This window comes from Corvus cornix, chromosome 6, assembly GCF_000738735.6.
Source record: "Corvus cornix cornix isolate S_Up_H32 chromosome 6, ASM73873v5, whole genome shotgun sequence".
Taxonomy (NCBI): Eukaryota; Metazoa; Chordata; class Aves; order Passeriformes; family Corvidae; genus Corvus; species Corvus cornix.
This window is the reverse complement of record NC_046336.1, coordinates 34382742-34396162: the sequence shown is the minus strand read 5'-3', so window position 1 is coordinate 34396162 and position 13421 is coordinate 34382742. Positions and strand designations below refer to the sequence as shown.

Below are 13421 nucleotides of genomic sequence, written 5' to 3'. Positions count from 1 at the left end.
CAGCAGGAACCCATTTTAGCAGGAACCTTCCCACCCAGCTGCTTCAATGAGTTAATTAAAGCTCCTTTATTTCACTGCTGCTGAACACAGCATTAGGTAAGTTCCTGATCCCTCAAAAAAAAAAAAAAAGCCTCAATAAAGCGTTGCAATTTTTCTCCCTATTTTGCACAGCTGCTTTTTGGGCAGAATACAATGCAGTAAATAAGGAACAGTAAATAAATGAGGAGAAAACAGATTTTTTTAACCATTAACACAACAAGCAGAGGTCTGGTCCTGGTGCATGAGGACGAGGTTCCTGCCCCTGGAGCTGGCCAGAGGTTGTTGCATGACCCCTGATCCCAGAGCACAAGGTGCCCCTGATGCTGGGCCTGGCAGTGCTGGGATCTCTGCTCTCTCAGCCTGTTGTTACACACACCACGAGGAAGAAACATCTTCAGGCATTTTTCAAAAATGATAGGCTAGGGAAGGCAAATTGCCAAAAGTCTTGCTGAAATTCCCCATGAATGAGGTGCTGAAGCTCCTCTGATCTGCTGGCAAATATATAGAGAGATTTCAACACAAGAAATCACAGGCCTGTCAAGTTTTCAGCCACTCATGGGAATTTTTTTCTAATATAATTATCACAGGATCTCAGACTCCCACAATGGTTTGGGTTGGAAGGGACTTTGAAGATCAACTCGTTCCACCTGCTGCCATGGGCAGGGACACCTTCCACTGTCCCAGGCTGCTCCAAGCCCCAATGTCCAGCCAGGCCTTGGACACTGCCAGGGATCCAGGGACAGCCACAGCTTCTCTGGGCAGTGCCATTTGCAGCCGGTAGCACCTTTTGCCATATTAAAAAAAATTATAGAAATAGCCAAGTGAGGCCTTTTTCTCTACAATCCACATAAAAGGGGCTGTTGATTAGAACGAAACAATTCTCAATCCCTATGAACTGCCCCTTTTCCCCCTGGATGCAAGGACTGCCTTGTGCACGGCACAGACACAGAGGGCAGGAAGGTGGAGAAGCTGTCAGCAGCCTCAGGGAGTGCCAGGGAAGCCTCTGTACCTGGAGGTTTAACAGGACAGCTCCGATCCTCATGGCCTCGCTGACCTCCAGGCTGTACATCAGCTGCGGGAAGCGCGGGGGGCTCTGGTTGTTGGGAGGCAGCACCTCGATGTAAACAGTGGTGATGGAGCTCCTGCAGTGCGAGGGGGGAAACACCAGTCAAACCCAGTGAAAACCAGTCAAACCCAGTCAGAAGCAATAAATCCAACCCACAATGGCTGCTTTACACACTGTGTGTTCTCAAGCTCTACCAGCCTCCCTCTGCTCCTCTAAAAGCTTCAGGACATGTTTTTCCTTCTGGATCAAAAGGAAAGCAGGCTGCCACATGAACAGGAAGAAAAGCTCAATAATTTCCCCCAAAGCAGCCCAAGGTGGTGTTCTTTCAAAAACAGAGCAGTGAGGTATCAGTGCACACTCCACAAACAAACAGCTCCCAATGCCCTCTGTGAGAGCAGCACAAATCCCGAGCTGGGAACTGCTCCTGCCACGCACAGCAGCCACCCCTGCAGCATCCCTGCTGTCAGGCAGTTTGCTTCCTTTCCTTGGAAAATAGGGAGCAGAGAATGTTGGCGGAGAGGATAATGCCGGGAGAAGAGATGCACACAACTCTGTGAGGCTGCTGCGATGCTGTGGGTCAATAATCCCCATCTCAGAGCAGTGGCAGTGCAGGAGCCTCCAAATCCCTGGCAAACCCTTCAGCTACACTGAATCCCTGTCCCAAACAGACTGCAAACAGCATTCCAGGGGGAATATTGAAGGTTCTTTGGAATACTGGCACTGCAGACCCTGCTCAGACCATCCTGTAAACCCACTCGATATCCTACTGCTCCAACTTGAGAAAGGGAGCCAGGAGTCCCCCTGGAGATGGGAGATTTAAAATCTGACTTAAAGGGATCTTCTTCTTGTCTCCTTGCTCTGTTATCCCATCTGCCTTCCCTCCTGGATGTCAGCACAGCATCCCCACCCCAGGACAAAGCCCTGAGAAGAGCAAGTGCTGTGCTGCAGGTGTAGCTTTTCCCCTCAGAAATCCTTGGACAAAGTAGATAAATCTCAGGTTTTACGGCTGCAGGAAAGAAACCAAAGGGATTTGTCCTGGTTTTTTTTGGAGGTGGGGCAGGAAGAGGGAGACAATCATGAATGCAAAGAGCTGCTTCTCACAGGGCTAGCAAACTCCAGAGCTTTTTTAGAGGGTCCTACCTGAAATTACCAGACATTTGTAGTTGAAAGAGCTGCTGTGAAAACTGGGAGAGCTCATTTAATAAGAAAACAATACATCACTGATCAATATTTTTAATCAGCTGCTCAAAATTGTGGCCGAGCAGTCACCACTGTGCTGTGGATGTTTCCCACTGCCCTTTCCCAGCAGATTTTGCAGGCCTGGGTCACTGACGGGAGCTGAGCAGAGCATTGCAGCAACACCAGGGCTGAGAGCAACGTGCTGGGGACTGTCACACACCCCTGGCCATGCTCCAGGATAAGGAACTGAAGGACAAATCCCACCCCCACGGAGGCGCTGCAGGGACTCTGCCCCTCAGGGCACCTCCACACACACTGTGACAGGATTCAGTGCCAGGACAAGGGGGAATGGCTTCCCAGTGCCAGAGGGCAGGGATGGATGGGATATTGGGAAGGAATTGTTCCCTGGGAGGGTGGGCAGGCCCTGGCACAGGGTGCCCAGAGCAGCTGGGGCTGCCCCTGGATCCCTGGCAGTGTCCAAGGCCAGGCTGGACATTGGGGCTTGGAGCAGCCTGGGACAGTGGAAGGTGTCCCTGCTCCGGGACTGGATGGGTCCCTTCCCAACACAAACCATTGTGGGATTCTGGGAATAGTAAACAAATTTTCTTCAAATAGATAAGGCAAAATCACAGAAGTAAAGCACAAATAGTCTGAAAACTAAAAGCACTCTAATATTAAATGGCTTTTTTTGCAATTCCAATCAATTTTTTATCAACATTTTGCATTTTTCCCCCGTGCCTTTTGTGTGGGTTATAGCCCAATTAAGGAGCTGGCAAATTCTCCTCTGGCATGGGAAGGGGAAGGAGATGGAGATGAGCCAAGCACTGCAGTTGGTGTTTTCAGGTGAATACACAGCACAGCATCTGGGAACTGCAGAGAGCTCCCAAAATCACTCCAGGATGGAAAAACAGCTTCTGTGCCACACCAGCTGATTGAAAATCAACTGCATCCCCATCACTGCTTGAATTATCTCCACATGGAATCATGGAATGGTTAGGGTTGGAAAGGACCTTACACTCATCCAGTGCCACCCCCTGCCATGGGCAGGGACACCTTCCACTGTCCCAGGCTGCTCCAAGTCCCATCCAACCTGGCCTTGGACACTGCCAGGGATCCAGGGGCAGCCCAAGCTTTTCTGAGCAATTATAAAATCTATGATGAACGGATTTCTATCCATGTGGACCAACCCATCTTGACTTGATCCAGCAGATCCCTTATCACCAAGTGACACGGCTCCCATGTCCAGGAATCTGAGGGATTGTGAAAAGCTTAAGGTCTGACCTGAAATTGTTTGATTTTACAAATGTTGTCTTTTTTTTTTTTCCAAAAATAGAAATTGTTGTGCTTCAGTATAGGAATGGGCTGTGCAAGGAGGTGGTAAAATCTCCAGCCCTTCAAGGTTCCAAGAAACAACTGGATGTGGAACTTGCTGTGGTTTAGTTGACAAGGTTGAACTTGATGATCGTGGAGGTCTTTTCCAACCTTAATGATTCCATGATACCTCAATAACTTACATTAATAATTATAGTTAATAATACTTAAACCCCAGATCTCAGTTTGGGCACATTTTTAAATGTCACTCCATGAAAAAACCAAAAAACAACTCCACAGAATTCCAATTTAAATTTGTGTTTGCAAAGGCTGCAGAGCTACAGTTCCTGAGCCAGGTTCAGTGGCTGGGTTTTGCTTTGTGCATAAGCAAGGGGATGACTGAAATCCAGCCACTTTCCAGGCGACTTTAGTTATCCTGGCAGAGTTTTCCACCTTGTTTTTGCCATGAAGACATTTTCAGAGGAGGAAGCACAGGCTCCCCACATGCATCCTCAGAAATATGTGGTTTTAGACAGCACAAAGATTTCTCCAGCACAAAAGGAGCTGATGGCAATCAGAGCTGTAGCGTGGGGCCCACACCACGGGGATCTCAGACTCTCTGAAGGGGAATTACTGATTTTTGCCCTTCACACTGAAGTACTACACAAAATAAATGCATAATTGTCCTCAATCTTCTCCTCAGCACTACCAGCAGCCTACTACCAGCTTGAGAGGGCTTATGAAGAAAACTGCCAGGAGGAAAAGGAGAGTGAAATTCAACCAGGAGACTGCTACCAGATGTCAATTTTATGAACAACTTAACAAGCTGAATGGACAGTAGTTACAAAACATGTGCACAGCAGCATGAGCTGCTTTCTTGGAGACACGATAGAAGCAGCAGGTCCTGAGGAAAACCCACTTACTGAAATCCTGCTCTTGTGCTCTCTTTCCTTCTCACATTTCCCATTTGAAGAAGAGGTTTTTGCTTTACGCCTGTGGGAGATTGGGAGATTTAAATGCTGGAGCCTCCTGTTCCTCCCTGTCATGCTCTTTGGACAAGGAGGTTGTCACATTATCAATAGCAGGCCCAGAAAACGAGAGATATTTTTTGGCCAACCCCCCCACCTTCATGAAATGACATTTTGGCACAACTGCCACATTTAGGACACAAACTCCACAGAAACAGGTCAGCAGGGCTTGATACCTGCGCTGCTTTTCGAACACAGAGATCATCGAATGGTTGGGGTTAAAAGGGACCCTAAAGATGACGTTGTTCCACCCCCTGCCTAAACCCCAAATCTGCAGCCTGCTCTTCTGTATCAGCTGGGGTAAAACAGAGACAATTGTGCCCTTAGGAATTTTGGTCTTAATGGGGACACTGCACACCCTGCACCTGGAGAGGGTCTCCAGCTCAGCAACCCCATTCTTTCGGCTCCTTTTTGCATTTTCTGAACAAAAAGCATCTCCCTTGTCACTTGCTTTCTTCTTTCCATCCCCTCACCTCAATGAACGAATGGACACGCACAGAGACAGCACAACTGGGAACTTTTAACAACAGACCATGGCAAGCAAATGAAATCATGAAAACCCAGTCCTGCAAGGGAAACATCAAGGACCACAAAGGGCAAGAATTCTGCTGTGCCACTTTTCCAGAGCAGAGTCATGGAATTTTATCCCAGTGCCGTTTACAGCCACGGGGGTGTGGTCCAGGTATTCCTGCTGATCTGCTGGAATGATGAGGTTCGTTAGCAGGTGCATTAATTACCTTCTCTGTGCTGGGGGGGCACTGTCAGATGCTCTGACCGTGAGGGCGTAGGAGCGCCCCACCTCCAGCACCACTCCCGGGGCGATGGTGATGAGGCCTGTGCGGTCACCGATGGTGAAGTGTCCCTGATCCCCAGCCAGGATTTCGTACACAATCCGGCCGTTGGCTCCCTCGTCCGCATCCACAGCCGTCAGCTGCAAGGCAAAACCACAGCGTCAGCTTCCACAGGCCCTGCGAGGGGGGATGGGGCACTCGAACACCTGGAACGTACACGGGGATTTCTGAGCACCACACAGCAAAGACACCGCTGAAATGAAGGGCAATGAGTGTAAAAACATCATGAAGCAGAGAAAAACTGCCTGCTAAAGAGTGCAAGCCAATTGTTTTAAGGTACAAATTAAGAAACCTAATTAAGACCGAGCTTGTTCTCTGTGGGTTGGAATTTGTAAGACTCCCTATAAAGGCAGAAGGGAGAAGAAGACACTTTTTGTGCAGCAACACTAATGAGAGGATTGTATTTATTTATTTTGACTTTTGCAGATGACAGCCTTGGTAGTGCCAGGAAGTCTCACATCCGGGCCTGGCATTCCAAGCCCTCCTTGTGCAGAGCTGGAGAGCAATGTTTGTGTTAATGTGCACCTACTGCTATGGCAGACAAGTGGAAGGGAAACAGCAGCATGGATACAACACTTGGAGTCATGGAATCATTCAGGTTGGAAAAGCCCTCTAAGATCACTAAGTCCAACTCTTAACCCAGTACTTCCAAGGCCACCACTAACCCACGTTCCCAAGTGCCACGTTGCCTTTTAGAGAAAAATCTAAATCCTGGTATTAATGGTGAACGTAATGAAATGAGGGAGTTCTTCCCTTCCCCCTGGGAAAGGCAGTGGGTTTATGCCACAATCAAACACACACTCGGCCAGGAATTAGAGCCCAGGGAATATATTTGCTTTTAGTGAATCATGGAACAGAATCCCAGAGTGGTTTGAGTTGGAAAGGATCTTAAAGCTCATCCCATTGCACCCCCTGCCATGGCCATGGACATCTTCCACTATCCCAGGGTGCTCCAAGCCCTGTCCAGACTGGCCTTGTTGGCTCTTCCTCCTTTAAGAGTTAGATAACTGATACACAGGTTCCTGAACTGGCTTTTCATGCTGCAGGACAACATTCCCTCAAACAGCACAAGGAATGACACAAAGTGGGCTGGGCAGCACTGGAACATCCAGGAGGCCACAGCATCCGGCTGTGCATCCAGCTGCCAACAGCTGGAAGTGGGAATGACAGGGAACGATGGCACCATGGGCTCCTCTGCTGCTCCCAGCAGTGGGAGGTGGGGAATGGGAAAGGGCACCAGCAGGGGTGACAGCAGAGCTTTCCTGGGATGTCCAAAGCAATCCCAGCCTCAGGAAGGATTCCCTGCAGGGATCCTCAAGTGAGGATGAAAAAGAAGAGACGCAGCTTCGTCAAAGGTCTCTGCCGTGGCTGTTCTGACGCAAACACTCCTGCCCTGGGGCAGCAGGGATGGAGGACGGCAGTGTGGGATGTCAGCGGCGACGGAAAACCTCGGCACCGACTGCGAGGCCAGGGCAGGATCAACAACCACTCCCTGAGCCAAGGCCACCCAAACAGAGGCCTCACCTTCTGGCCCTGGGCCGCTCTTGTCACCCCGTGACACCCAGAGTCAGGGACAGGAACTCACTGATGGCCCTGCCCCACGACGACAGAAAATCATCGATCGGCCACAGCAGCGTCACATCAACTTCAGCAGCTCAGAGCACCCAAAACTGCCAAATAACCACCCAAAGCTGCCAAACCATTGCCCAAAACTGCCAAATAACCACCCAAAACTGCCAAAAAACCACCCAAAACTGCGAAACCACCGCCCGACACTGCTAAACCACCGCCCAAAACTGCCAAATAACCACCCAAAGCTGCCAAATAACCACCCAAAGCTGCCAAAAACCCGCCCAAAATTGCCAAACCAGCACCAAAACTGCCAAACCAGCACCCAAACCTCCCAGAGAACCACCCAAAGCTGTCAAATCAGCACCCGGAGCACTACCCAAAGCTGCCAAACCACCAGCCAAAGCTGCCAAATTACCACCCAAAGCTGCCAAACCAGCACCCAGACCACCACCCAAAGCTGCCAAAACAATCACCCAAAGCTGCCAAAGCACCACCTACTACTGCCAACCACCACCAGGAACTGTCACACCACCTTTGCCCAAGGATGGCTGCAGAAGTGGAAGAGCAGAAACCAAAGCTTGTCACCAAAACAAGAATGCAGCCCAAGGGGAGGATGTGAATTACAGAATCCTGGAATGGTTTGGGTTGGAAGGGACCTTAAAGCTCATCCAGTTCCATGGGCAGGGACACCTTCCACAGACCAGGCTGCTCAGAGGCCCATCCAACCTGGCCTTGGACACTTCCAGGGAAAAACTCAGGGTTCTAATTGCTCTCCAAGATAATCGTGGTCCTTTATGCACAGAGGCTCTGTGAAATACAAGATTTCATGTAGAGAGTCAAAAATATTCTCCAAATCAAGAACTAAGCCCACCATAGCTTTAGAAACAAATCTTAATTCATCTCCTATGGCATTTTGGGACACATTGTATAATGAACATGGGATAAATCCTTGAAATGCCCCAAAAATCATGGAACAGAGGTCATCTCCTCTTAGAAATTTAAAAAACAAATTAATATTTGTGTGGTTTTTTGGTTTTTTTTTACCTACCTCATTCTGTATTTTCTTTTGGAATTCTGAAGAAACCCACCTATGAAAACTGCAATTTAATCACTCATTCTATAGCTTCTCTACATACCTGGGTGTGTTAATTAACCCTGCAGAGAATAATTATCCACCCAAGTGACAGAGCTGTAAAAACCTTGTCTGCTGAAATTCAAAAGTAACACACACACACACAAAAAAGATAAATAAAGACTTTATGCTAAATAAGGGGCCCTAAGGATTTAATGACAGGACTTGGAACCAGGCCAGTTTTTACTGTGACAACATGAAAAAAGGAAAATTAATTGACTACACAAACACAGAGATTAAGCAGGTTAATTAAACCTACAAATATGGAATGCTTGGAAAGATAAGTGATTTGAAAAACATTTTGGGGGCAAAACTAGGAATCGAACCTGGGATTAAACAGAATTAAAGTTTAACTGCTGCCATAAAATTTGATTCCAAGAATCCCATCTCCAGCTGTCCCAGCCTGATAGAGCTCCATAGCTAACAAGATTTGAGAAACACAGGCTAAAATACACAGGGAGAAGAACAAAACATGGTTTTCTTTTAGTCTCCTAAAAAACTTTGCATCCAGCAGGATCAGCTCCATTGCATCAACACTTAATGTCCTGAAAGTCTGGCAAAAGAGGTGTGGATTCTGCTGCAGCAAAAAGTGGTTTCCTGGAAGGAAAAGGGAGATTTAGAAGTGGTTTAGTTGGGGGAAAAAGGAGATTTAGGAGAGGTTTTCTTGGGAGGAAAAGGAGATTTAGATGTAGTTTTCTTGGGAGGAAAAGGAGATTTAGGAGTGGTTTAGTTGGGGGAAAAGGAGATTTAGGAGTGGTTTTCTTGGGAGGAAAAGGGAGAGGAGATTTAGAAGTAGTTTTCTTGGGAGGAAAAAGAGATTTAGGAGTGGTTTAGTTGGAGGAAAAAGGAGATTTAGGAGGGGTTTTCTGGAGGAAAAGGAGAAGGATGGCCTTAAGCTTACAAAGACACATCTTGGTCATGCTATAAACCCTGCTCAGACTCACTTCATAACTGGACAAACTGGGCTTCAATGTTTGACTTGGAACCTTTTCACAGCAACCTTTGTGCTCACCTGGCCCTGGACAGAGGAAAGTGATGACCAACCTTCCCAGCAGCCTCCAACAGATTCAGCGTGATGGACAAATTCCAGGATTGTTATGGAGATATTCCCGAACTTGAGCCAACCCCACATAATGATCTCTGAGTAGGTTAAAATACTTTTTCATTACCTCATCAGACGTTTCATCAAGTCTCAATCCATTATTTTTCCTTGAGTCCGCAGGGACATTGAGCACTCCAAACACAGCCCAGTTTTGCTTTCTCTCTCTGCTAATCAGGTTTGCTTTGGAGATGGAAATTAATTACCTGACAGGCTGAAGGCAAAGAGTAGCAAATAAACAGGTAAATAAAACATGAAGTGGGGTTTGGAGATGACTTTTATGAGGATTTATGTAGGAAAAGGTTCCGGAGTGCTCAGGCACTGAACAGGTCACAGCCCCAAGGCTGCTCAAGGAGTGTTTGCACAACGCTCCCAGGAATGCCCAGGGTGGGATTGTTGGGGTGTCTGGGCAGGGCCAGGAGTTGGATCCATGATCCTTGGGGGTGCCTTCCAGCTGCAGATATGCCGTGATTTTAAGATTCCCTCTAAACTGGCCTGCTGTTCTATGGCACAATGCAGGTTTAAGAGCTTTAAATCAAGAACTTGTGCCAAGCTGGGGCAGGACCTCTAAAAATTAACTTGCACATGTGCTGCCAGACAGAATTGTTCCAGTGGGGAACAGGGTACTGATCCCCAGCGTATTTTATTCTCCATTTCAGTCAGGGAGTTATTTAATTGCTCTTGGAAGAGAGCCCCTGAATGTGGGTCGTGCCACTGCACCAGGAAATCAGTAAGAAATTAAGATACAGGGATAAATTGAGATAGGTTATTTTGGTGAGTAAGAAGAGCAAAACTGGGACTGTTCAGCCTGTGGAAGAAAAGCTCCAGGGTGACCTCACTGTGACCTTCCAGGACCTGAAGGAGCTGACAGGAAAGATGGAGAGGGACTGTTCGCAAGGGCTGGAGGGACAGGACACAGGGAATGGCTTCCCAGTGCCAGAGGGCAGGGATGGATGGGATATTGGGAAGGAATTGTTCCCTGGCAGGGTGGGCAGGCCCTGGCACAGGGTGCCCAGAGCAGCTGGGGCTGCCCCTGGATCCCTGGCAGTGTCCAAGGCCAGGATGGAGCAACCTATGGAAGGTGTCCCTGCCCATGGCAGGGATGGCACTGGGTGGGCTTTCAGGTCCCTTCCAACCCAAACCATTCCATGATTCCATGAATTACATTTAAGGCCAGTCCACAAGTTTTCCTGTAAAGACAAAATACAAAAAAATCTCCTCACGGGCCAAGATTTAGGCGAATAATATTTTCTGCCACCTTCTGTCCCTTCCCAGCTCTCTCATGTTCCTGCTCAATATTCCCTGCTCCCTGCATCCTGAACAGAAAAGTGAGAAGTGTCTGAAGAAGAAAAGTGGATTTAAATGATTGAGATGAAATTTTGTTGCACCCCAGCTGCAAACTCCACCGATGGATGTGTGACTCGTTTCGAGATCTGAGTCACAGCAGTGGAAAACAGGGCAGCAAAAATATAATGACATAAAAAAGATGGAATTAAGTACTTTACTAGGTTTACTATTAATAAGCTTTTTAGTGACAGCTATTATGTAACTGTTTTAAAGGACAGATTTCTCAATTGAGAAACTCCTGGGGAGCACGATAAAATACCTATGGAAGGAGAAGGAAAACTCAGATGAGAAACTCTCCGGCTGAAAGGAACAAAATATACAGACTTTGAAACTTAACACTCCTCAAACAAGGCCTGAGACAATTTCATAACTACTGAGAGGAGACAACTGAAATAAAACCTGTTTTTCTCACTTCTCTGAAAGGTAACAGGGAAAGAAAGGAGATTCCTTGGTCTAACCATCCAGGCAGAAAGGAAAAAATGGGGGGAAAATTGAATTCTGCTTGTAATTAATATATTTTCCTGTTCTTTGTGGCTATTTTCCAGCAGAACCTAAGAAATTTTGAATTTCCTTTATTTTAGAAGAGTGTACCAGACAGCAAACACAAGTAACTTAAGAACTATTATGTCTTGGGGCTTTTTTCAGGAGTAAAATCAAAACAATGTCCCACAAAATGGGGCAGCAAGAAAGCACAAACTGGGGTTATTTGTCCATGTTAATTGCACATTTTCATGCAATTGAACTCTGGAAAAAAAAAATTCTAAGAAATATAAGAATATGACCCTAAGGATAATAAAAGCCAAGAGGCTGAAAATCAGTCTGACTGTTATAAATGGTTATTAGACTGTCCAGACTCTCTGAGGTCAGTGCTCTTTTTCTATGCTGCTTTCTCTGATCACACAAAGTGGTTTTATGAACTGCTTTTGCTCTGGGAACTGTCAAGAGCTGAGCATCCTCTCCCAGCAGAGGATCCCAAAGGATCCCACCCCAGGAGGGAGGGTAGGGTACAAGGTGAGTTTGCTCCTCATGCAGAGAACAAGATGAGTGGCCCCAAAATCACCGTGCTAGGGCTCAAAAAATGGGACAGAAATATCAGTTTGGCTTTTGAGAAAGTCATTAGAAAGCCTTTATATGCATAAAGTCTTTATATATATATATGTAAAAATAAATAGAAATAAAATGGGTATTTTAGGTCTAAAGATTGAGCAACCTCCCGAACAGTGCAGCAGCCCAAAATCCTTATCATGGAATGGTTTGTGTTGGAAAGGACCTCAAAGCCCATCCAATTCCAATCTTCTGCCATGGCAGGGACACCTTCCACTGTCCCAGGCTGCTCCAAGCCCCAGTGTCCAGCCTGGCCTTGGGCACTGCCAGAGATCCAGGGGCAGCCCCAGCTGCTCTGGGCACCCTGTGCCAGGGCCTGCCCACCCTGCCAGGGAACAATTCCTTCCCAATATCCCATCCAGCCCTGCCCTCTGGCACTGGGAAGCCATTCCCTGTGTCCTGGCCCTCCAGCCCTTGTCCCCAGTCCCTCTCCAGGCCCTGCAAGGGGCTCTGAGCTCTCCCTGGAGCCTTCTCCTCTCCAGGCTGAACAATCCCAGCTCTCCCAGCCTTTCCTCCCAGCAGAGCTGCTCCATCCCTCTGCTCATCCTGGAGCCTCCTCTGGACTCTTTCCAGCAGCTCCAGGTCCCTCCTGTGCTGGGCCCTCTTTATTTCTGGTGTCATCACCAGTCCACTGAAATCCTATGACCTGACCCTTAGTTTTTTTTTTTAAGCCAGGTCATTGATAAGTTCAGATCATCTGGCAATGTAGGATGAGTTGAGAAACAACCTCTCTCCCAAATCAGCCAGGATTTTCTACCTTCCCCCTCTGGCCAGATTATAAACTTAGAAAACCTGGAAGCAGCCACATGCTGACTGTGCAGACAGAAGCACGGATTTGGGAAAACCTCACTCTCAGAATTTTAATTTTTCAGCAGAGGTGAGCTAAAGGCCCAATTTCCCCATTATTCCTTTCCCAAATAACCTGCTCTGGCTCAGTTTTCCCAAGAAATGTGTCCTCCTGCTCTTTGAATGCCTCCAGGCTAGGAACACATTAGCAGCTGCAACACCAGGACATGTTTGAGAGCTGGAGAGCAGCACATTCCCTCCGAGCACAGAAACACTTCAGCAGCTTCAGACAAGCCCAGGAGCTGCTCTGCTTCATCCCAGGAATCATTAACACAGGCAGCTCAGAGCATCCTCAAGGCCAACTCAGAGTAGAAAACATTCTTTTTACCCAGAAGAAATCTCATTTAGCAACATTTTCTGCCTCACGCTCTCTGGCTCCTTCAGGACAACAGGATTTGGAGTCTTGTTTTCACACAGCCTTGAAGGAATTTAATTGTGCTTCAAGCTTTTCTCTTTCCCCCAAATCTTGCTGGAAATGCCTCTGTGGCTCTCCCATGGGATGGTTTTTAAGCACCTGTAGCTCAAATTGACAAGGGGACAAAATAACACCAAGGAAGAGCTGAAGATGCAAAGGCACAAGCACAGCTCAGGAGGGGACAGGAGGGGCACTGAGCCCTCTCCTCATCACTGCTACCCTCAAATTAATTCCTGATTATGGTTCAGAAAATGGCATTTTTATCCTTAGGTCAGCAGATTAAATTGATTTTCCCAATATTCCCACTGCCTTCAACCACTCTGGAATGCCACCAATGGCATCTTGTCTTCTCATCCATCTGGATTGGCAGCACTCAGAGCAGGGCTGAGATCTTGGAAGAATTGCCCCAAAAAAGCCTTTTTCCATTAATTT

The 13421-nt window shown here is 47.4% G+C and overlaps 1 protein-coding gene across 17 annotated transcripts in view; it reads right to left on the bottom strand.

Moving 5' to 3' along the window:
• Positions 1 to 13421, bottom strand: part of PCDH15 (protocadherin related 15) — a 633986-nt gene that overhangs the window by 132452 nt on the left and 488113 nt on the right. For all 17 annotated transcript variants that reach the window (XM_039553538.1, XM_039553554.1, XM_039553537.1 and 14 more), the window contains 2 exons: positions 5361 to 5554; positions 1049 to 1181 (listed from right to left, as the gene is read on the bottom strand). In XM_039553538.1, the coding sequence (XP_039409472.1) occupies positions 1049 to 1181; positions 5361 to 5554 (327 nt within the window). The remainder of the gene's footprint in view (positions 1 to 1048; positions 1182 to 5360; positions 5555 to 13421) is intronic.